A 22,893-nucleotide genomic window follows, 5' to 3' on the forward strand; every position below is an offset into this window, starting at 1 on the left:
TGAATGGAGATGATGGCTTCCCACATATCCTTGGCCGTTGGTATGAAAATGACCTTGTCAATATCTGCTCGTATGAGTCCACATAGAATAAGTTGTCAAACTTTTGAATTCTTCTCCATCTTGGCATAGTGCTCAGGCTGCCAATCTTTCCTTTCCTTATATTCTGGAAGCACTTCATCGTCGAGCTCTATAATCTTACGGAACTGGTAGTCCTGGGTTTGGATGAACGTTGTATGCACTCCTAGTCACCAGTCAAGCTCCCCTTCAAGACGCTGATGAGGTTTGTTCAAGGACATTCCGAGGTTGAATTCTCCGTTCTTTTCCATCATTATGGAATCGGATCCTGATCTATTACCACTTGTGGATCGTGTGATTTGAGTACCTTAATCTAACTAAAGATTGTATCTTTTGTGTGGAATAGGATTAAGAACTTTAAGAACAATGATTGCCAAAACAATTTTCTTTATTGATTCTACTAGAGTTTACAACTTCAAGGCGAACACACAGTTCTTAGTTAGACTTAAAACACTCCTAGATATTGCCTAAGCCCTAAGTCAACAAAGATGACTTCTTGGAACTAACAACCATTTCTAAATCAATAATCTAAATTATTTGTCATAATCGCTGAGAACTAATCTACAAAAAGCTAGATAAAAATAATAAATAAAACATTAAATCGTAACTTAATATCAAAGATAACGAAGTAACTCTAACAACCTAGATTCGAATCTAGGAGATCTCTGGTAAATCTATCTTTCCTCTTATAGCATTCTAAAGATATTTTTCTATTTTACACACTCAGTTCCCTTCCTTCAACTCGATTCCCTTAAGCGCGCCACTCCCTTCTATTGTTTAGAACTTCTATTGCTCGGTTACCTAATTCCATTACTCGGTTCCCTAGCTCTGTATCTGGTTCACTTGATTCTGGTAACGTGCTTTGATCTCTTTGCTTCTCACTTGACTCACTTCAGCTTCCTAACTTAAGCTCGTTAATTCCTTTGCTCCAATTACCTAATTTGCTCGAAGGTCTATTGCTATCTTGCAGTAACTCACTCAAGGTATACATTAGTATATAAAGATGTTTGTTATCTTTAAAATTGAGAGATTATAAGTTATAGATACTAGTAGCTAGTGCCTCCATAAGCATCGCAAGATTTCTCCTGTTGTGTTGTGCCTCGGAGCTTCATCCTCCTAATTTGTTCCTTCAGTAGCGCAAACTCATCCGATTCGGATTGCGTGACACTCGACACATTCCTCTTTACCGAGCCTCTCCTGGTGTACTGTATTGAGTAATCCGCCAGAGATGCAAAGAATTTCATGGCTCTTGTGTAGGCCAACCCCAAGATACTCCCTTGGCATGCTGCGTTGACCATCCCGCGATCTTCATCTCAAAGACTATTGTTTAAGTATAAGATTAGGCCTTGGTCCTGAAATCCATGGTAGGGACAATACTTGATAAGCTTTTTGAACCTCTCGATGTAGTCATATATAGAGATACTTCGGCCTCCTGCTCAATGTTGCAAATCTGCTTCTTGAGCATATTCAACTTGATAGCCGGGAAGTATTTAGCTAGAAATAACCTATTCATGTCAACCCAATTGGTTACACTCCATGGGGACAAAGTATGGTACCAATCCTTTGCCGCATCCTTGAGGGGAACGAGAAGGATCTCATGTGCATCTGCTCAACATCCATACGTCTCAGGGTGACGCAAACCTCCATGAACTCCTCTATGTGTTGGATCGGGTCCTCTGTTGCTGAGCCGCTGAATTTTGGTAGTAAGTGTACCCCAGTCTTTCACTCGAATCTTTGTCCAGCTCGGAGATCCGGTAGAGCCAAAGCTCTTGTTAGCAACCCCAAGTTAGGGGAAGTCAATGCTTCCAACATGTTCTTTGCCCTTTCTTCGCCTGGTTCGTTTGTGCATTCGTTCCTGAGTCGGTAAAATTCATGTTCGATCTCTTTAATAGGGAAAACAATGAAAGAATTAGAAGAACATGCGCAAACCTTGTAAGTGGTTCACGCCTATAAAATGTAGTAAAAGAAATCAAAAAAAATTTGCTGATATTTTATTGCCTCCCCGACAACTGTGCCAATTTAATAGATGGGTGTTTATCCGGTCTTAAAAATTATAAATAAAAGGATTGCAGACAAACAAGTGTTTAAGAAAATACTTACGAGATTAAGAACTCGCCAAGTTTATACCTAGCTGACACAAAATCCTATTGGCTAGAATATAGTAGAAGCAAGGATCGAACCCACATGAGGCTATCAGCTTGCTTTGATTTCTAATAAAACGCTTATGATTAAAAGGGGGGGTTTTTGTTTGGAAAAACTAATTTAAATGCTGAAAATGAGTTTTGGACTAATAATGGGAAAAGCTCTAGTAAAGTAAATATCCATGTTTAACTGATGTTAATGATCATAGTAAGTTCATAAAGTAACCTAATAGTGATTTGATCATATTCATATGCAACAATTATCTAGCATTCCTGACCGGGATCTACTAAACATGTCCAAATTAGTTAACTATGATGACCGCCTATAATTCAAACTAATGGAGGCATTAACCGAAGAACACGAGAAAACAGAAATAGCAATTAGCTTCTATTCTTATCATGCAATTCTCTAGACCATTCCTAGTTCAACCGACACTAGAAATAAATGCTTGCTTAAAGATATAGATCACGACGACCGCTAGTAATCTATACTAGCATGTATTAAAGACTAATTTAATCCTATGAGATCAATCTAGAAAGATACTAATGATTCAATTTACAATAAACATTCAAGAGAAGAACAATCAAATTCATTCTATTAAAGAACAAACTCACATTAATCACCAACTAAACACTTCAAAATACTTCACTAAGAAAGAGGAGAATAGCTCATCATAGTAGACTTAAAAAGAAATAAAAGAAATGAAAAATGCTTCAAATAAACTATGTAAACTCCCAAACTGGCTCTCCCTAGGTTAAGTAAGGAGAAACATTTATGTAATCAATCCTTAACCTATAACATAACTAATAAACTATTTAAAATAAAAGAATAAAATATCCTAATACTGAAAATCCGAAACTAATAACCATAATATCCTAACCGAAAGATAATAGGGGGGAAATAACGTGTTTTCTGTCGCGTCAGTTTCGGCGGTCGCCAAAGTGGTTCGGCGGCCGCCGCGGGCTTGAATTTCTGGATTTAAAGTCAATTCTTGGCGATCGTCAATATGCATCCGCGGTCTCCGCCATAAGATCAGCCTCCGACTCATTTAGCTTCGTCTTGGTCTTCAACACTGCACATCTTCGTCTTCTCTCCATCTTTTGTTTGCCCCGTCTCTATTTTGCCTCTAACTTCCTTGTAAAACACCAAAATGAGATATATATGGACGTAATGCGATACTAACCAAATAGATCATAAATATGCTCGAAAAAAATGCTAAAACTATGCTAATACTGCGTTGTTATACCCGTCGTACACATATACATCAAATAGTCAAGCTACTTTGGCTAAAGATTATAGTCAAGTGTATAATGGTAAATCGCAACACCTGGGCGTTAAACATAGTGCGGTACGTGAGTTGGTAACTCATGGGGTGATCACTATTGAGTTTGTTGGTCTCAACAAAACTCAATTATAAACAGTTAGAGTAGTGTAGAAACTCGTGTGTGTATTAGCTTCATGTAGTCAAATGAATTGAAGGGTTCAATTATTAGGAAACCCTGATTCTCGAGTGTTTAGAATGTGTAATATCACGAAAATGAAAATTCAATCTTCAAGATATTTTCATTTAAGCATGAGTTGGGTTTTGATGTTTGTTTATGTTTATGAATTAAGGATTGCACTTAAATGGGGGAGGAATGTTGGTGATCTAAGTGAATTATTGGACCGGTCGGGATTTAACCAAAGATCTTGATGAATTTAAGTTGTGTAATGTGAGTTTGGAGGGGCGGAGTACACGCCCATGTAAACGATTTCGTATTCATTGAATATCATGGGAGTAATGAGTAAATTTTTAATTGTCAAAGATTTTATTAAATTGGATTATTCTAATATAAGTAATTTAAGGGTTTTCTGGCGCGCATGTTTAATTTTCTATGGCGTGGGTACATATCTCTGCAAAACAAATGCAGAACCATAAATATGATTTTTTTTTTACAAAATTTTACGTTAAAATACCTTCTGCAAACCAAATGCAGAAAGTTCTACCTGCGCCAAGTAAAAAAAGGACGTGCGTCGTCGGTCCCCGTAATTTAAACATATGGACTTGCAATACGGCCATGGAAGTAATTGGATTTTTAATTTGGTATTAACATTTCAAACAAAACACAAAATCCTATTTGTATCTCTTGTCTCTTAGCCTAGAATAAGAGTAAACTTTGATTGTCTTATCCTCTAAGGAATTTCGTGTAACCCTAGGCATCAATAAGAATTGAAATACTCCTTAAAAAAACAGGTCTCATGTGATTCGATCATTATCCAATATCACTACACGATTCATTCTCCACACATTTACAACATTAACTAACTCGTCTCTTAACAAATAATATATATACAGAAGTAATTATGTACAAACTAAAATGAACATAAATTAATCAGTACCAAAATATATTAATATTATTTAAAAAGCTTGTCTCTATAAAAAAACAATAAAAATATAAGCATGCCTTTAAAATATAACCAACATAAAATTAATAAAAACATTGAAGCATGGACATATATTCATAGTAGTTATTACAATGATTATGCATGGTTATCACACTTTTATAACATCGATCATCTTACAAAGAAAATAGCCGAACTTCAGATAATTTTAAGACGAATGGCTGGATAGAGATACAAACATGTAATGTACGAATTACCATGTTTCAGTCTTTAGCTCATTTCTTCGATTTAGTTTTCGATAAACGAAGCTTCCTCTCATCTGACAATTTCTTGGCAAATCTACAGACATAGAAAACATAGGATAAAATATAATGGCTACAACACACCATTTCCATGAGTTTAATTGTTTTTAGTAATGACTAATTTGCAAATATTCGAATTGTTTCATCGATGCTTCTGTTTTCATGTTTTTTTTAATATGTGTCCATGTGCATGCATACAATAAAAAGAAACCCGTTATCACCATTGAAAGTATCGTTTTATCATTGATTTCTTTTACGTAATCGTTAATTTTGAGTACTTTGTTATAAAATTTGTGTACTTTTACTTAATGATTTAGAAAATCAAATCTCCCATTCTTTGTAAATGTCCGACGTTATCTTTGTAAATCCATGTTGTAATATAAATTGAATATTCTTTAAAAATAACTACTTACTAGTAGTATGCTTTAATTTTTGATAACACGGTTTCTATTTTAGGAAATCAAAAGTTGGGAAATGGAATTTCTACGTTGTGATGGCACTCCAGTAAAAAAAGAAACTCATCATTTATTTTTTCTAGAATATCGAGGTCACATCAACGCTTATATCAAGTCCACCAATGTCGTGAATCTAAGCCCTCTCGAGACTACTATCAAAGCTTGAATCCGATAACAATTTCACTAGGATCACTTTACTCATTCTCCGCAACATCGATTCCTTACATATTCTTCGTCTCACAATTTCTAGACACCCTAATATCTCTTCCTGTAGTCGATCCCTAAAATCTCCACATAAACCATAATCCATAATACCTCAAACCCTTTGTAACCCCGGCCACTTTCGTTTTCAAATCGACAAATACTAATCTTGCGAATTCGCTCAAATCTATCCCGATTTAATTGATCTCGAACTCTTGAAGAACGTTAGATCTGACCCAAGAATATCAAAGAATTAGAAAGCTCAATCAAAGTCGCTCTCAATTCCTATTAGTTGCTCAAATTCCGAATCATTAGATAATTGATAGTGAAAGAGGAGAAATAAAAAAAAAAAAAACAGATTTACCTTAAATAATAAAAATGAAAACTTAACAAGTGAAAATAATGTCAAATTGGTATTTTAAGAGATAATGGATGAGTGATGGGTGATCAATTACTAGTAAAAAGGATAAAAAATTATGTTCATAAAGATGGCAGCATGCCGAAAAAATAGGCCTATTTAAAAAGGATGGTTTCCAGCAAATCCCTCTAAAATAAAAACTCATTCCAGAAATGTTCGACAAACATAATTATAAAAACTTTTGTCTCGGCGTAGGTTAATAAACTCGTCTCGAAGTCATTAAGATAATTTTTTAAATTCTTCTAGATAAATAATAAAAAATCTAAATAAATAATGTGTTCCACTTCTTTCAATATTAAGATTACTAGTTCATGTCATTTAATTTCTAAAATATGATGTAAAACTTCATTCTATAGATTATTTGACCTATTTGGTGTAAAAGTGCTAGCTATATTCAAATATAAGGACAATAATAATCTAGATGTTTTGATTGATAAGTTGATAATAATAGTAAATCGGGCAGTTTGGATCAAATTTCTACTTTTAAAATTATATTTTAATCTTAAAATAACATTAATTGTAAATGGATACTAGGAGTACCTTATAAGGGCGTCTTGGTTCGTGTCTGCATTTGGAATAGGCTCATAATCACCAGTCTCTAGGTTCACACGGGAAACTGGTTTCTTGAGCAAGCCTTCACCAACCTTAACAAGTTCTTCGAGATTGTTCTTCGTGGTTATATCGGCGGATGCCACCGTTCCCATTAAAGTATCATCCTACATAAAATACAATCCCACAGAGACTCCACCCGTTCATATCAATTCTTTAAACTAACTTTTGAAGACACTTCAGATATAGATATAGATATTCATTTACTTGGATGCGAAGGTAACAATCTGAAGACTGGAAGGCTTCAAAGACAACACTGTTATGATAATCAATCATGTCCACTTTGGCTTGACTATATGCGTCAATGATCGGTGTGGATCCGTTGTCGGTCAACCACGATATGATTCCCCACTTGGCTGCCTTCTTTGCAGTGTACTTGTGCTCGTTCTTGGAGGAGCCGGTTCCCAATGATATCACTAGTAATCGGTTGTAGTCCATGCTATCTTTCACCGGGAAGTAGTCCGGGTTTTGCTTTATAATCACCTCCTTTGTCACCTCTGTTATTGCCACCAACGTCTGCGTCACATTTAAAGATAAGTACGATCGTATCTATATATCTAATTTTTCAGTATTTAAAACTAGTTGAACACCTAATTGCATTTTTATTAGCATTTAATATGATGTTAGTATTTTGTTTCACTTATACTTTTAGATTTTTCCACTTAGAGTATGTCCATTAATATCTACGGAAAGTACATTTGATTAACGTAATTACAGGATTATTGGCAGCAACACCACCGTCAATGAGGTTGAACTCTCTAACATCATCTGGGTCGGATTCGAGCCTATTTTCAAAGGAATAAGCAGGTAAAAGTGTTGGAGCCGCGGAAGTCGCTATGCATATGTCCGAGAGCAATGCGTTTAAATGCGGCACCTTCTGCACCTACAAAAATCAAACATACATCTCAATACTAATTTTGATAATAATTAAGAGAAAGTTAAACATACATCTCAATACTAATTTCAAGAAAGTTTTGTATAAAAATATATTTTATGGTGTGAAATGTGAATAGATTTTAACTATGAACTTTACTAGGATTATTATAACGATGTTCAAACCTAATGCAGCGGTTTTCAACCACAGTGATTGATTTACGTTCACATCTTAGTACGTTGGGTTGACATGTAAGATAGTAATGTTCACAATTAAAGTCCATTCGCATTTCACATCGTAAGATATGTTTTCACTTGATCATAATCCTAATAATCAATGTATAATATAAGTTGAGGAATATTTCAATGCGAAAAACAATACTCCATATGTTCCTGAATGATCTTCCTAATTTTTATTTCTGTTGTCCCATTTTGTTCCTCCCATTTTCCATTTCTAGAAATAATTCACAATCATTTTATCATTTTCTAACACACTTTCTCTTTATCCAATTCAATCTTTCTCAATAATACTAAAGCAACATGAAAAATAATATATGTGTTAGTCTCTCATTAATTTGTACAAATGCCATCTTCTCATAAATTATGAACAGTTTTTCACACGTATCAAATTTTAAGAGCATTGTTATATTTGGACTATAGCCATGTCATGACATCCAATTTGACATTCATGTGGAAATTATTCTGAACTGGAAATAATACAATCTTATATTTTAAATAAGGAAAAATCTAGCATAATTAAAAATTATCTTTTATATTTCATTATAATGACATCTTATAAAGAATATTATGAAATGACTAAAATAAAGAATATACATAATCATAATTACAAGATAACTATTATATAAACATAATCAATATGAGAAAGATATTTACGTATATTGTAATTCAATATTGATATATTTTTGTTAGCATTATTTATTTATATATATTTAAAAACTACAATATAACTGTAAGTTATTTCATTTTAAATAATATTGAATAAATCGCATATACGGTATACGGGTTAAACTAGTTTTACTTAACCCAACTCTACTTTATGTTTTCTCAATAACTCATTTCTTTTTCTCTTTTCTCCTTCACTCTATCTCTCTCTTCTATAATAATTAGACTTCACTTTTTCTCTTAATTCCCGTGAAAAATTATTGGTTATAGGAGCTAACTACTATATCTATAACTTATAATCTCTCAGTTTTAATGATAAAAAACATCTTTATATACTAATGTGTATATTGAGTGAGTTATTGTAGGATAACAATAGACCTTCGAGCAAAATAGGTGATTAAAGCAGAGGAATCAACGAGCTTAAGATTGGAAGTTGAAGCGAGTCAAGCGAGAAGCATAGCGCTCAAAGCGTTTTACCAGAATAAAGGGAACCGAGTACATGAAGTAGGGAACGGAATACTGGAGTAAAGGAACCGAGCGAATAAAGGTCTAAACAATAAAAGGGAGTAACACGCTGAAGGGAACCAAGTGAGATGAAGGGAACCAGACGCGTAAAAGAGTAAAGGTATCTTGGAAGCTGCTATAAAGGGAAAGATAGATTCGCAAGAGATCATCTAGATCCCTAATCTAAGTTGTTAGAGCTACTTTGTTATCTTAGCTATTTAGTTAGAATTCATTATTTTATTTAATGTTTTTATCTAGCTTTTCGTAGATTAGTTCCCGGCGATTATGCCTTTAGTATAAATAGATTAGATTACCATTCTAGCAAAGGTTGTTCGTGCTAAGAGGTTAATATATTGATTTAGGGTTTAGGCAATATCTAGGAGAGTTTAGAGACGAACTAAGAATTGTGTGTTCGCCTTGAAGTTGTAAGCCGTAGTAGAATCAATAAAGGAAATCGTTTTGGTAATCATTGTTCATATAGTTCTTAATCTTATTCCACCCCAAAGATATAATCTGTAATTAGATTAAGGTATTCGAAGTCACACGATCCAAAAAATAACAAATGGAAACATCATTTAGGAAAAGAGAGGGTATAACCTCAACCACATGGATTGTTTTCTAGGTGAACATTTTTTAGTAAAAGAACTAAAATTCTTTTAGTATCCTGAAACTACCTATATGTGGTTTAGAAATTATTGCTAATTTATTTCTTACTTCGATATTTGGTCTATCTAATAGAAAAAAATAATTGTAGAAAAAAAATCGGAATATTTATGATACTGTCACTGTGTCATTACTCAGTATTTAGAGCATCCTCAATGGTGATACTCACATAAAGTCTCATAACTTTCGACCAAGAAAAAAAACATAAAATCTCATAACCATTTTTTATATAGCACTTTATTTTGTGATACACATTCTCCAATAGTGATACTCGCATCAAGTATCATAACTAGTAATATATATTTATCTTTTATTTTAATTTATTTTAAATGTTGAGATTTACTATTTAATTATAAATAAATATTAAAGTGAAGCAAACGTGTAAGGCTTTTTAAGGGTTTTGTGTAAGAGTGAGTATTAATCATACACTTGATACTCACTTGTAATGATTTTTTTGATAAAATAAAAGGTTTTGACAAATCAATTTAACTTACTTTAAAATGTTATGATATCCACAATATCACCATTGTGGATTTTTAGGGATCAGTTTGTACGGGCAATTTATACTGCCATTTTTCTTGATAAGTACATTATTCTAATACTCCCTCCGTCCCAGAACTATCTTACCATTTATTTTTGCATACTTGTTAAGACGAGTTTTCTTTCGTAAATATCTCCAAATATAAGAATAAAAAATATGAAATCTAGATATTATTAAAATACTTGTTGATACGAATAAAACAAGCTATGACCAGTGTTCTAAAAAACGTTAGGCGGGTGCTAGGCGGTGAGGGGGGCCTAGCGTATAGACGCTTAGGCGGGAGCCTAGGCGGATCAATATTATAACACTTATTTTTTTATATTTTAATATAATTTCCTTATATGAAAAACTAAATCGAAATATATTGATTCATAATTTTCATAGTAATTCATAGTTTAACTATGTAATTTTAATATAAGCATATAATCATTCAAAATTCATAGGCTTTATAGTATCCGTCATAAAGAAGATCTACAAGAACACAACAAGAAAAAATCATAAAGTTTTCAACACATGTTTCAACGTAAGTAATATTAAATAATTATTCATAAGTCATAGACGCAGACTCTTAGCGGACGTTGGTCGCAGTACGAGGGTAAGGGACAGGGAGAGCCGAACAAGGGTGAGAGGCGGGACGAGAGGTGAGTTGAGGTGAGAGGCAACCAGTGGGACGAGAGGTGACAGCATGACAAGATGGAGGTGGGAGGTAGTAGGGACGACAAAGTTCTCAGTTAAGAGGGAGAGATGTGAGAGGTAGAGGCGAGGGTGGGATTGATTTTTAACTTTTAACCTAAATAAGAACACATACCCCTTTCAAAAAAAAGAACGCATACCCCCTCCTAAAAAAAACGTAACGCCTAGGCGGGCGATTTCTTTCCCACCGCCTAGCAAAAAAGGACTAGCTCCTAGTCGGAACGTTGAGGTTCCGCCTAGGGCCTAGGCCCTAGGCGCGTTTTTTAGAACACTGCACATGACTATGTTTTTTTTTATACATTAAGAAAAATTGAGAAAATTCCCTACGAGTGTGAATGGTAATACATAAAAAATGGAAAAATACTTTTGAAATGGGAGGAGTAATATTGTCTGGTAGTTAACTTATTATACATGATAATAATATTATAATGAAATTTTGTCTCCTTTTAACACAATTTTAATATAATCAAAACTCCTTTTTTTTAACATAACCCCAAACTGCCAAACACACACTTATTTTCCCTCTTTTAATCTCATTCCCTTGATTCAATATAACGATCTTGTTGTTTCTTGTTTCGTGTCATAGAGAATTAGGAATGCTTTCTCAGTTGAAAGTCCCTCATAGTATATACATATATATATCGTTTTACTATTATAATAATAATTTGTAAATGATAAATATTGATTTTCACAAATTCAACAATTAAATAATGAACACATGATTTAGAGTGAAAACCCTAAATGGAGAAAAAAATACTACTTTCTAGCATAATTAGAAGAATTTGAACGGTCTTATTTTATTAATGGTTTGTGTTTACAAAGACTGAAGTTTTTTATGAAAGAGCATATCCCTTTGAATGAGAAGATTAGAATTTTATTTATAACCTCATTTAATCTTTTAATGAGCCTCTCTTAATTAACTTGGAGTCGAAATCTTCTAACTATATAGTTCATTAAATTTCCCCTTCAATTTGCCCCTCGGGCCTTGCTGACTGGGAGAGCAGGAAGGTCCGAAATCTACGTGCTTAAGTTTTAACCTGAGCTCGTACGGTGCAACATTGATTGTCGCAGTTATCTTTTCTTCGCTCATGTTGCCTCCTTCTTGACAACTGTGACGAGGTAACTTTACTTAGAGATACATGTCCGGATTGGCAACGCGTTTTGAAGGTGAATGTTAGCCCAATGGTGTATGTTGGCCCGAAGGTGGAGAATCGACTGTGGCTTGTAGAAGTATATTGACCCATAGGCGTAGTGGCCCAAAGGCGTGATGGCCCGAAGACGTATTGGCCCGAAGGTATAATGGCCCGAAAGCGTATTAGACCTAAGGTGATTCACTGTATCGATTTTGGCCCTTTGGCGAATATTGTCCTGAAGGCGAGTTGCTGTGTTGACTGTGGCCCATAGGCAAATAGTGGCTTAATGAAGAATCGATGTATTGACTGTGGTCCGTAGGCAAATAATGGTACAAAGGCGAGTCATTGTGTCGATTGTGGCCCGTAGGTGTATAGTGGCATGAAGGCTAGTCGTTGTATCGATTGTGGCCCGTAGGCGAATATTGGCCCAAAGGCAAGTCGTCGTATCAATTGTGGCATGTAGGCTAATAGTGGCTAGAAGGCGAGTCATTGTGTCGATTGTGGCTCGTAGAAGATTTGTTGTGTCGACTGCGGCCCGTAGGCGAATAGTGACCCGAAGGTGAGTCGTTGTAACGACTATGGCCTATATGTGAATAGTGGTTCGAAGGCGATTCATTGTATCGACTGTGCTCCGTAGGCATATGGTGGCACAAAGGCGGTTTGTTGTGTCGACTATGGCCCGTGGGCAAATGCAGTAACATGATTAAAATAATGCAATAAATGAATGTATGATAAAAATGAAATGTGAGGGGAGCTCGTTAAGTAAGAAGTCAATCCGTGGCCCCATACCTGCAGACTAATTGGGTCTAATGACCCATATTTAAAAAATATATTAATGTAAAGAATGAGAAAACTTATCTCCTAAGACTAGTTTGTGACACTTTTCTGGTTCTCATGGAGAACTTTAGGATTTGCGAACCGTAGTAGGTGGACCACTGCAATATCATGCTCGCATACACACCAAAACTTTCCTATTCGGATATGGTTTTAATCTCCCACGAGTTGCTCGAAGTAGAGCCAGTGAAAGTGATGACTAGAAAAAACACATCTGAGTGAGCTAATAGGTTGTGCTCATGCTGCTAATCTGGCCATGATCATGATTCTCCGTACTCATGACCAAAATCGGTGGTCTTCCGTCTCCACAACTTTATATGAAATAACCTTGCCCCGATCTGATATCGTTCGATCTCCTAACGAATGGTTCAAACTAGACTTGGTGAAAGGCTAACTTCATACCAATCTATATTAATGTGCCAACAAACTTGTTTTTGACGCTTTTCTGATTCCAATAAATAAATACAACACCTTTGATTCATAGTCGATGAATCCTCGCATTACTAAGAATCTGACACCACTAATGTTGCCCCCAATCCAACTGCGTTTGGGTCGTCAATGACCTACTTAAATTTCCTCACTCATTGTTGATTTGCAACATGCAAAATTGTTCCACTTGAGCAACTGATAAAATTTTGTTGCTGACGTATGGCCGCCCTTCAAATTAGTTTTCTTCGTTCACTTCATGGAGTTACAAATAGAGTGGTACACAAGGCATGTCTCCATTGGGCCAGGTAGAATATGGCATGTCTCCATTGGGCCAGGTAGAATAGGTCAACTTAGCAAAGTGAACGTCACTTCCGTTTCGGATATTTTCAGCTGCAACTAATAGACGTCAGATCGAATCGCGCTCATCCTCACCGGAGTTACCGCCTACACACATTGTCCGCAGGTTCGCCGGAATGGGAGAAGGAAGTGGCTATCTGCGAACTTCTTCCCTGACTGTCGATCATCCTCCGAACTGCTAGAATCATGCAACCGGCGACGGCACGACTACGACGCTCTTTCCTCTATTGGTTTTCAAACAAGAAAGTCGATTCTCCTGAGATCCGACTCACTCGTATAACTTGGATCCAGCCTCGACCACGGAGACGACGACGCTGGATCAGATCGACTTCCCCCCAGATTAGGGCTTGTTGTTGCCTTCCAGCCCAGATCCACCAACGAAATCTCAAAGGTGGCCTGATTTGCTTATCGTTTTGTGTCCCACCAACGAAATCGTCCCAATACGTATTAAGTGTGATAGCATAAATTTGCACCACTATAATAATATTAATTCCTAGATGGAAATACATGATTTAGAATTTAAATCCTGATAGGAAAAAACCACTGCCTTTACAAGATTGAAGTTTTGTATAAAAGTTCGAAAAGAAGCAACGTATTTTTAAATAAGAAAATTAGGATTTTATTTATAACTTTATTTAATATTTTTAATGAGCCTTTTTAAAATTAGTTTAGAGTCCAAGTCATCACGCTAGGTTGTTAAATTTTCAAAAAATATAATAACAATATAACATATTGAATCTGATAGAAAAAAGTTTATAACATACCGGATGTTCCCGCCTATATATAAGTGACAAAGCATAACTCTATCAAACTTAAAGAAAAATATCGTTACTTTTTGAAGCTGCTAATGTTTGAAACGGAACAATTGAAAAATATTTTTGGGTCCAATTTGTTCTTACAAGGATGAATCACCAATGTCGTTTTTCTTCCTATAATATAATCAAAATGAAACAATATATATATGTCATAGTCAGAACTAGTGATATATTTATTTTAGTTGCTTTATAATTAGATAGTAAGATGTGAACAAATTATAATTGAATATTATTATTTAAAAAATTAATATTATTAAAAAATATATGATAATGTAACGTATAATTTTTAAATTATTTAAGCCGGAGTTCTTCTTTTAAAATATCATTCTATATCCACGATCTCTTATTATAAAATTATGATTTAGATAATGAAATTTAACTGCAAAAATTTCAACTGAAATTTCAGTATATATAATAAAAATGCAACTTCTTATGACACATATATAGTTTCGTGAAAGCTTGTCCATTACGAGGTCATATGTTCTTGGTCTTTACTTTCCAAATATTCAAAGTCAAATAGCGTGATTCATCACTTTTATCGAAATCATTGTCAGGTATATCATCCGATATACTCCGTATTATTCAATTGATATGTGGTATATGTACGAGAATGTATTTACGTGAAAACAATTTTTTCCATGTTAGAACAAGTATGAAAATAAGATTATAATTTGATCATTTGAAATAAAGGAAGAGACCGTGGCTTTTTCATAAATCTGATTAACTTCTAAAAAAAGGAGGTCCAAAAATTCAAATTTTATAAAATTCATTCTTCTAATTTATTTTTAAAAAATATTACTTGACCGTCCCAGTTCCACCCACTTTCCAAAGTTGATTTGCTTTTCTCCGAAGTTGACTGCGATCTCGTCATTTGCTTTTTCAAAAATTTTCCTTTACTACTTTTTCAATCCTCGACTAAAGTCACATGACATTCTTTTTCCGAGCCACGCCATGTGCTTTCCCCAGTTTTGCTATGTACTTTTCTAAAACTTGCCATTTAGTTCTCTTAACTAGAATACACACTTTCCTTGAGTCATGTCACGTTCCTTTTTAAGTGATTCGTACTACATTTTCTTCTTCAAACTATTTGACGTGTTCTTTTGGGAAACAACGTGTGCTTCTCTCGAGCCACCGATTTTTTTTATAAAACAAGTGATTTGTATTATATGTTTTTATTCAAATCATTTTACTTGTTTTTCCAAGACATATCACGTACTTCTTTTAAGCATGCCACGTACTTCGCTTAATCAATGCATGCTTCTCTCAAATGGCATCATGCATTTCTTAAAACTCATAGTTGACCCAGAAAAGAATTTCAAAAAAGATTGTCACATATCATCCGGAGAATTATTCTCGCTTTTTTTATATGAATTATTCTCGCCTTCTCACAGTAATTTTTATTATTACTGAATCCAAACCTGATATATAGTATTACATAGAGTATATATATACCATCCTTCACAAATTACAACCCAAAATTAAAGATGATCCTTAATATATTTTTTCTGGGTCATATAAATATTTATCATAAAATAACAAACTATTATAAAATTGTCAAAACACATGAGGCTCCAAGGGGATTTTTGTGTGTCAAATACATAGAAGACATATATTATTATAAAATTATTAGACTAAAATTGTATATACTTAGAGGAAATTTATTAAATGCGACCATATAATTGAGATATAGACTTAGTCTGGTTGATCCATTATAATAATATTTATTAGACATGAATAGACTTTAAAAAGTAATATTATTTATTTTAATCATTTATTCTAATATTATGATAAAAATTCTCTTTACTTTTTCACACATATATCAAGATCTTAAAATTCCAATTATATAAAAAACCTTTCTTATTTTTAATAACTGTATTATAATACTCCATCCAATTTAAAATAAGTTTTATTAAAAGCTCTCAACTATAAACAATTTAACTGTCATTTTAGCTAGGAATTATACTCTATTTTTCTATTTGATTTATCATTAGTCACATATACTCTCTCCCATTATTTCTCATCTATTATCGAATCAAACTCTCCATTTTCTTACATTTACTTTCATCTCTTTTTTTAATGAAGTATTATTGTGTCCTAAAAAAAGAATAATATATTTTTCTTAATTTACATGTTTTTTAAAACGACATTTAATTTAAATTAGAAGAAATAAATTTAAAAAATCTGACCTAGATTAATAGGACAGGCAGTGAAGGTAAAAAGTAAGTCCAATTCTGCTTATAAGACTGAACCTCCTTAATTTCATAAAAATGTGCAAAAGACGTGGTTCAAACTAATTATCAAAATGACCTAAAATATAATTATAGTACTGATAAGTATTAGTTGATGTGCTATCACGAACTCAATCTGCTCCTTTAAATTTTTCTCATTGTAAATAGTTTATAGTATTCACAAATTCGAAGATTTCTTCATTTATTGACATATAAACAAGAATATATTCATGTGAGATCTTGCTTGATTCGTTTTACTAAATATTTTAAGAATATTAAAATTTTATTATTTTATTCAATATAAAATTCGAGATATCAACAAAACAAAACGTGCATTAACGAACGTGTCAGGAATAAATAAAGATAAAAGGAGTATTATATATGTCTACTTATACTTCCTTCTTTGTTTTTATCTTTATTTCGAAGCTTGCGAGTTGGATCTTGCATTATCCCAACTACTTTTAGGCTTTGCCATTTCAAATTGGCACCAGAGCTAGGTTGAGGCTCTGATTTATCCTTCTGCTGCGCTAACTGATTTCAGATGCCTAAAGCTCAAAATCCAATATTTTAAAAATTTGTTGGTCATTCTGTTTGATATTGTGTATGACAGTTGTTGTGTGGCCAAGTTCTATGTAACTCGATCTCTATGGTTACAAGTTATGAGTGGTGAAGTTTAGTGTAGCCCGTTGTTTGTGGTTAATAGGTTGTGTCTGGTCGAGTTTGGTGTAACTCATTACTAATATATGTGGATCTGTTTGTTTGTGGTTGTTTGTTGAAGTTCCTATAACTAAAGATTGCTGTATTTTGCTTGACAATTTTTTTTCTTTTTAATTCAAGTTTCTGACTTTACTTTAGTGTGGTCATGACAGAGAATGCTTCTAGGGTAAAACCCTTCAACAGGACCACAAATTTTGCCATGTAGCAGGTCAAGGTGAAAGCAATTCTCATGAAGGAAAAATGCTGGAAAACAGTGAAGCAAGAGTACACAACAAACACAACTCCAGATAGGAAGAAATGGATGAACAAGCACATTCAGATATGATGATTAGGTTAACTAACGACGTGCCTCGTCATGTTGTATGTCCTACTAACTCAAAAACCTTATTCAAAGCTTTAGAAGGTCTATACCTTACTAAATCTTTACCTAGTAGAGTATCTCTTTTATGTCGCCTTTTTACTTTAAGATGGATGTCAACTTGTTCTTCAGTGACAATCTTAATTAGTTTATGAGGATGGAACAAGAACTTGAAAGACGTGAGGACAAGATAAAAGACACCGATCAAGCTATTTTATTGCTTAATTATTTACCCTCCTAGTTTGATGCTTTCAAAGATGTTATCCAATTTCGGAAAAATTGACTAAGAAGAAAATCGTTCAATCTATAACTAAAGAGAATGAGATAATGAAAGTATTTAAAACTAAAGGTGAAAAGAAAACTGAATCAAAATATGAGATCTTATTCACCAAGGAAAAGACTAAGAAAAACAATAAATCGTCTAAGGATGACTCTTAAGAAATCCAAGAAAGATAAGGAGGACATTAAAAAATGCTTCTATTATGAAAATCTGGCCATCAAGTGAGACTATTTTAAAAAGGCCAAAGATAATAAAAGAAAAAATGAACATGATACTACTGTCATTTTTTATCCTGTATAGATTATCCTTATGAACTCTTTATGTTCACTAAGTCCCCTTACGTGTGTCATGATTGAATTTTATATTCAGGTTGTACCTTGCATCCTACCTTTGATAAGTCTCTGTTTATGTCTTTGCATGAGTATGATAGGGGTGAGGTTATGCTAGGTGACTATACTTCTTGCCTATTAAGGATGTGAGTAATGTTTCCCTTAGGATGTTAGATGGGAAACTCAGAATCCTTCAAAAGGTTAGGCGGGTGCCTGATCTTAGGAGGAACTTAATTTCTGAATTTGTGTTTGATGATTCTAGACATATGATTAGCACTTATTGTCATAAGGAAGGGTATTAATCTTATCAAGATCATTAAGAAATGAGGACTATATCATGTGATATCTTCTCCTGAATTAAATATCTCAAAGATGAGTATTAATATATATAAGACTATAAGTCCATATTTGTCTAAGTTCTAGAATGATGGACTAAGGAATATTGGCATGAAAGGCATGAATCACTTATATAAAACTGGAATATTGGACAAGAAACCCGTAGACTTAAATTTTTGTAAGAATGGCATACTTGGAAAAATGATAAGCATAGTTTTAACAAGTCCACCTACGTAGATGCTAAGCCCCTTGAGTATGTTCATTCAGACTTATGGGGGCTAGCTCAAGTTGATACCATAGGAGGAAAAAAATCTTTTATCTCCTTTATAGACCACTAATATAAGTAATTATGGATACACTGCTTAGGACTAAGGATGAAGCTTTTAATGCATTTCAAACTTGGAAAGTCTCTCCTAAAAATAAATCCAATATGAAACTTAAGTGCTTTAAAACTGATAATGGACTTGACTTTTTCAATAGTGCCTTTAATGAATATTGCCTTGTAAATGGTACATATAAAAGTCCTAGGAACACCTTAGCAGAATGGCACGATTGAGCAAATGAAGTTGCCTACTCATTAGTGGATGGATGAAACCATCATTGTGTGGTGAAGTTGTCACAATAGCTTTCTATCCTATTAATAGGTCACCCTTCTTTGGAATTGATATTAAAATGATGGATCCAAAACCTACCCCAATAACTTTTCGAGGGCATTTTGATCTTTCTAAAATTCATTGTCCTACTAAACCTGATGATATAGCTAAAATGTCTCTTGTGCCTCATGATGTTATTGTGGAATCTGTCATGTATGCAATGTTATGCACCAAACCTGATCTAGCTTTTGGTGTCAGTGTATTGAGTAGGTTCATGTCTAACCCTAGTAATGAACATTGGTCCGCCATGAAATATTTGTTGAGATACATATGTGGAACTAAAGACCTATGTTTGGTTTATTCTGAACACAACTCTAGAAATGAATTGCATGGGTATGTAGAATTTGATTATGCAGGAAATAAGGACAATAGGAGGTCAACAACTGCATTCTTCTACAGGTGGGCAAGAACTGCATCTCTTGGAAGTCATATCAACAATATGTTGTTTCTCTTTCCTCAACAGAAGCAGAATATATTCCTACCACAGAGGCATCAAAAGAAGTAATCTGGTTAAATGGCATTATTGGTGAGATTCAGAATATGCCGCACTTACCTATCCTACACATGGACATCCAAAGTGCTTTGTATGTTTGAACAGATCTTGTATTAAAGGTCTAAGCATATCATGTGAGATATCACTTTATCAGGGATAAAGTGGAAGAAAAGGTTCTTGAGGTTTAGAAGGTGAAAGGGGATTACAATCCCGCTGATTTTGGCACAAAAATTGTCACTGCTGACAAGTTCTTATTTTTAGAAATTTCCTACATATTTGGGATGCTATTTGAGCTTTAAAGCTCGGGAGGGTCCGGTGATGCACCAACGGGAGGATAATACAACCCATCTAGAATTAGTGACAAGGAAGATAGTGACACTAAGGATCAGGAGGGCATTTGTAATGTGTATTAATCATAGGTGTTGTATTTGATTTAGAAAATACTTGTAATGTTATAAAACATTGGTAGAGTTTACTTAGACATTAGTGGAAGGAAAAAACATTTTGCTAATATTATTAAGGAGCACATGTCTTAAAAGAATGGAACCACTTATCCCATAAATCTAACGTCTGGATCTCTGTCTTTTGGACCATGCTTTTGCCCAAATTGATTTAAGGGACTTGAGCCGATTCTAGGACTAGGCCCCTACAATGAGCTGACACTAAAGACTGTTGAAGCTACTCCGTATCAACACGATGTTCAAGGATTTTATGATTTAATATATAAACAAATCTCTGTTGCTACATGAGACACTTTCAACCTCTCTATTCTTTGCACTGCCGATTTGAATTTCTAGGGTTTCTCTCTAGAAATTCCAATGATGATCTCCATGAATGTTCTTTAGAGTTGTTGGTTGTCATTCACTGAAAGAGAGAAGTGTGAGTTGTGAAGAGAAGAAGAAGGAGTATACGTTGGGAACTCTGATCGACATCAGCTAGTGTGAGTTGTGAAGAGAAGAAGAAGGAGTATACGTTGGGAACTCTGATCGACATCAGCTCGTGCAGCTGTAGTGCCTTCTTGGGGGGTTTTTCTTCTTTTCTGTTGCTCTTGTTCTTGGCTTTTCTTTCCCTAGTCTAGTTACTTTGCCGGTGTAAGCTTACTTGTAACTTGTATCTATTTGTAACCTTGATGCCTAGTGGATTTGAGTTGAGCCCCTTGTCCTGAGGACTCCACAGATGTAGGAATGTTTATTTCGAACCACGTAAACGATACCCGTTTTTCATCTCTTCACTTCCTGCTTTGTTTTATCTTTATTTTGAAGCTTGCGAGTTGTATCTTGAATTATCTGATTTAGTTTTAGGCTTTGGCGTTTAAGATTTTATTTTAAAAAGAAAACACTGCATCGATAAATTAATAGCAATGAAATTGAAAATAAAAACCTTGTAGCTAGAAAAAATGACTGGTTGAAGTTGCTTGATGTCAAAGGTAGGAATGACAACATTTGTAAGACATTGATGAAGCCTCTTCTCTCCAAGCTTTTCTCTCAACACCTTGTGAAGGTACTTGCCATCATACTTTGGCCCTCCGAACGACTTCACGAACTTCAAAATCGAACCGATTGGTCCCCTATACAATTCATCAACCCCGACACGTCAAAAATTGAAATCATCATTAAACAAATTCATGTATATTGATTAACTAGATTAATGAGAAAACGACATATATATACACTAAATTAATATATAAGGTCCTGTTCTAGAGCACAGTTTTAACCGGTTTTGGATATCGTATACACGCATTACCTAGGTTGAGGGAATATCTTAGGACCATGCTCAAGATAGAATGGAACAATTTCGTTTGCGGCGTATTTAGGACGATTATTCTCGTTAGGTACGACTAACATCGCCGTTACAAGACCTCCTGTGCTCGTCCCGGCGATCACATCAAAGTAATCCGCCAACCGCAAGTTACGATCTTCATCCAACTCCTATAATGTTGACAAAACAAGGTTTGATATGTTACACTAAAATATGTACATATTCACGATTTTCCTAACCTATATACACACAACGTAGGTTAAGAGCTTGATTATAGAATATAGTGATTAAGGTAAATTACTGTAAGATATTAAAATCTGTTGTAATGAGTTAATCATATCATCATCAAGGTTTAGCTTATGAAAGAAAACCGGATATGTTAATAGGGAAATACATTATTAAGATCGAATTAGATCTTCCATTATGAAATGTGATATATCAAAATAATGAACTTAGAGTATTAGTAGGTGAACATATATCAATGTAAATAAAAAGATAAAAAAGTATTGAAAAGTGACACACTAATATTGTAAATAACTCAAAATCTTATTTTTTCAATACCACTCTATATTTACAAAATTAATGCTATATTTTTAGAGGGTATCTTGGATACACTCATAAAAATTAGGGACTCGCTCTCTAAAGATGCATTCAATATGCATCTTATTGGGAGTAGGAGAAAAAAAAGTAAGATGCATTGGGAGTAGGAGAAAAAAAGTAAGATGCATCATGGAATTATTTAACTGGAATGCTCCCCATGATTTTTGGGACTGTGCACTAAAAAACCTTATTTTTATTACATGAAATTCCTCAACATGAATAATAAAAAAGTAAAGAGTTACAAGATAACGATCATACCTGTAGCCGAGATTCTAAGAAAGTAAGGATAACGCCGGGTATGATTCCTCGGATTGCGCCTCCATCGATACTAAGAATCGTGATAAGATTACCAGTTCTTGGAGGAATAGATTTGATGTTTTGAGTTTTCTCCATGAGTGAACGTGGTTAATTAATGATGAAGTGTTTGCCTGTTGCTTTGTTTGCAAACAAAATAAAACTACATATTTCTTATCTTTTATAGCTAGATATAAATACAAGCAGTTTGAACTTTACAAGTAAGAAATTAGAATTTGTGTCATCCCAAATTCTAACTAGCTTACACGCCCACAACTAAGCAATAAACAAATATATTAGTGTTAATGTACAGATTTTATAATAAACTTCTGGTTACAAGCTATTGACTTCTCGACAATTAGTGGTATGAACGTACTACATTTTGCTTTGGGATATGGCTGATGGATATGATAACATATACATTGACCAATTGTTACAATGAGGTATTTTTAGTACATGTTAGAATAATTCTAAGAAATATAATTTAAACAAGTTAGGTTTTATAGATTGTAAAATTA

At 34.0% G+C, this 22,893-nt stretch overlaps 1 protein-coding gene across 1 annotated transcript; it reads right to left on the reverse strand.

The window, feature by feature from the left end:
- Positions 1-4,874: 4,874 nt before the first annotated feature.
- On the reverse strand, positions 4,875-22,474 carry LOC141251009 (uncharacterized). The gene is made up of 7 exons (XM_073670181.1): positions 22,340-22,474; positions 21,467-21,651; positions 21,104-21,290; positions 7,300-7,467; positions 6,792-7,100; positions 6,516-6,691; positions 4,875-4,938 (listed from the first exon to the last, which is right to left on the reverse strand). Exons 1-7 carry the CDS (start codon positions 22,472-22,474, stop codon positions 4,875-4,877), a joined length of 1,224 nt encoding a protein of 407 aa, XP_073526282.1.
- Between the last annotated feature and the right edge of the window lie 419 nt (positions 22,475-22,893).

This window comes from Phyllobates terribilis, unplaced genomic scaffold, assembly GCF_046119375.1.
Source record: "Phyllobates terribilis strain yellow unplaced genomic scaffold, ASM4611937v1 Scaffold_6447__1_contigs__length_44472, whole genome shotgun sequence".
Lineage (NCBI taxonomy): Eukaryota > Metazoa > Chordata > Amphibia > Anura > Dendrobatidae > Phyllobates > Phyllobates terribilis.

What these genes read in the sequence shown, in the direction of transcription:
- LOC141251009 (XM_073670181.1), bottom strand. Translation starts at nt 22,474, where the DNA reads ATGGAGAAAACTCAAAACATCAAATCTATTCCTCCAAGAACTGGTAAT. An exon ending in AAGATATTCCCTCAACCTAG is followed by an intron (nt 21,291 to 21,466) that starts GTAATGCGTGTA and finishes TGAATTGTATAG; the next exon opens with GGGACCAATCGGTTCGATTT. An exon ending in AACCAAGACGCCCTTATAAG is followed by an intron (nt 4,939 to 6,515) that starts GTACTCCTAGTA and finishes CTATGTCTGTAG; the next exon opens with ATTTGCCAAGAAATTGTCAG.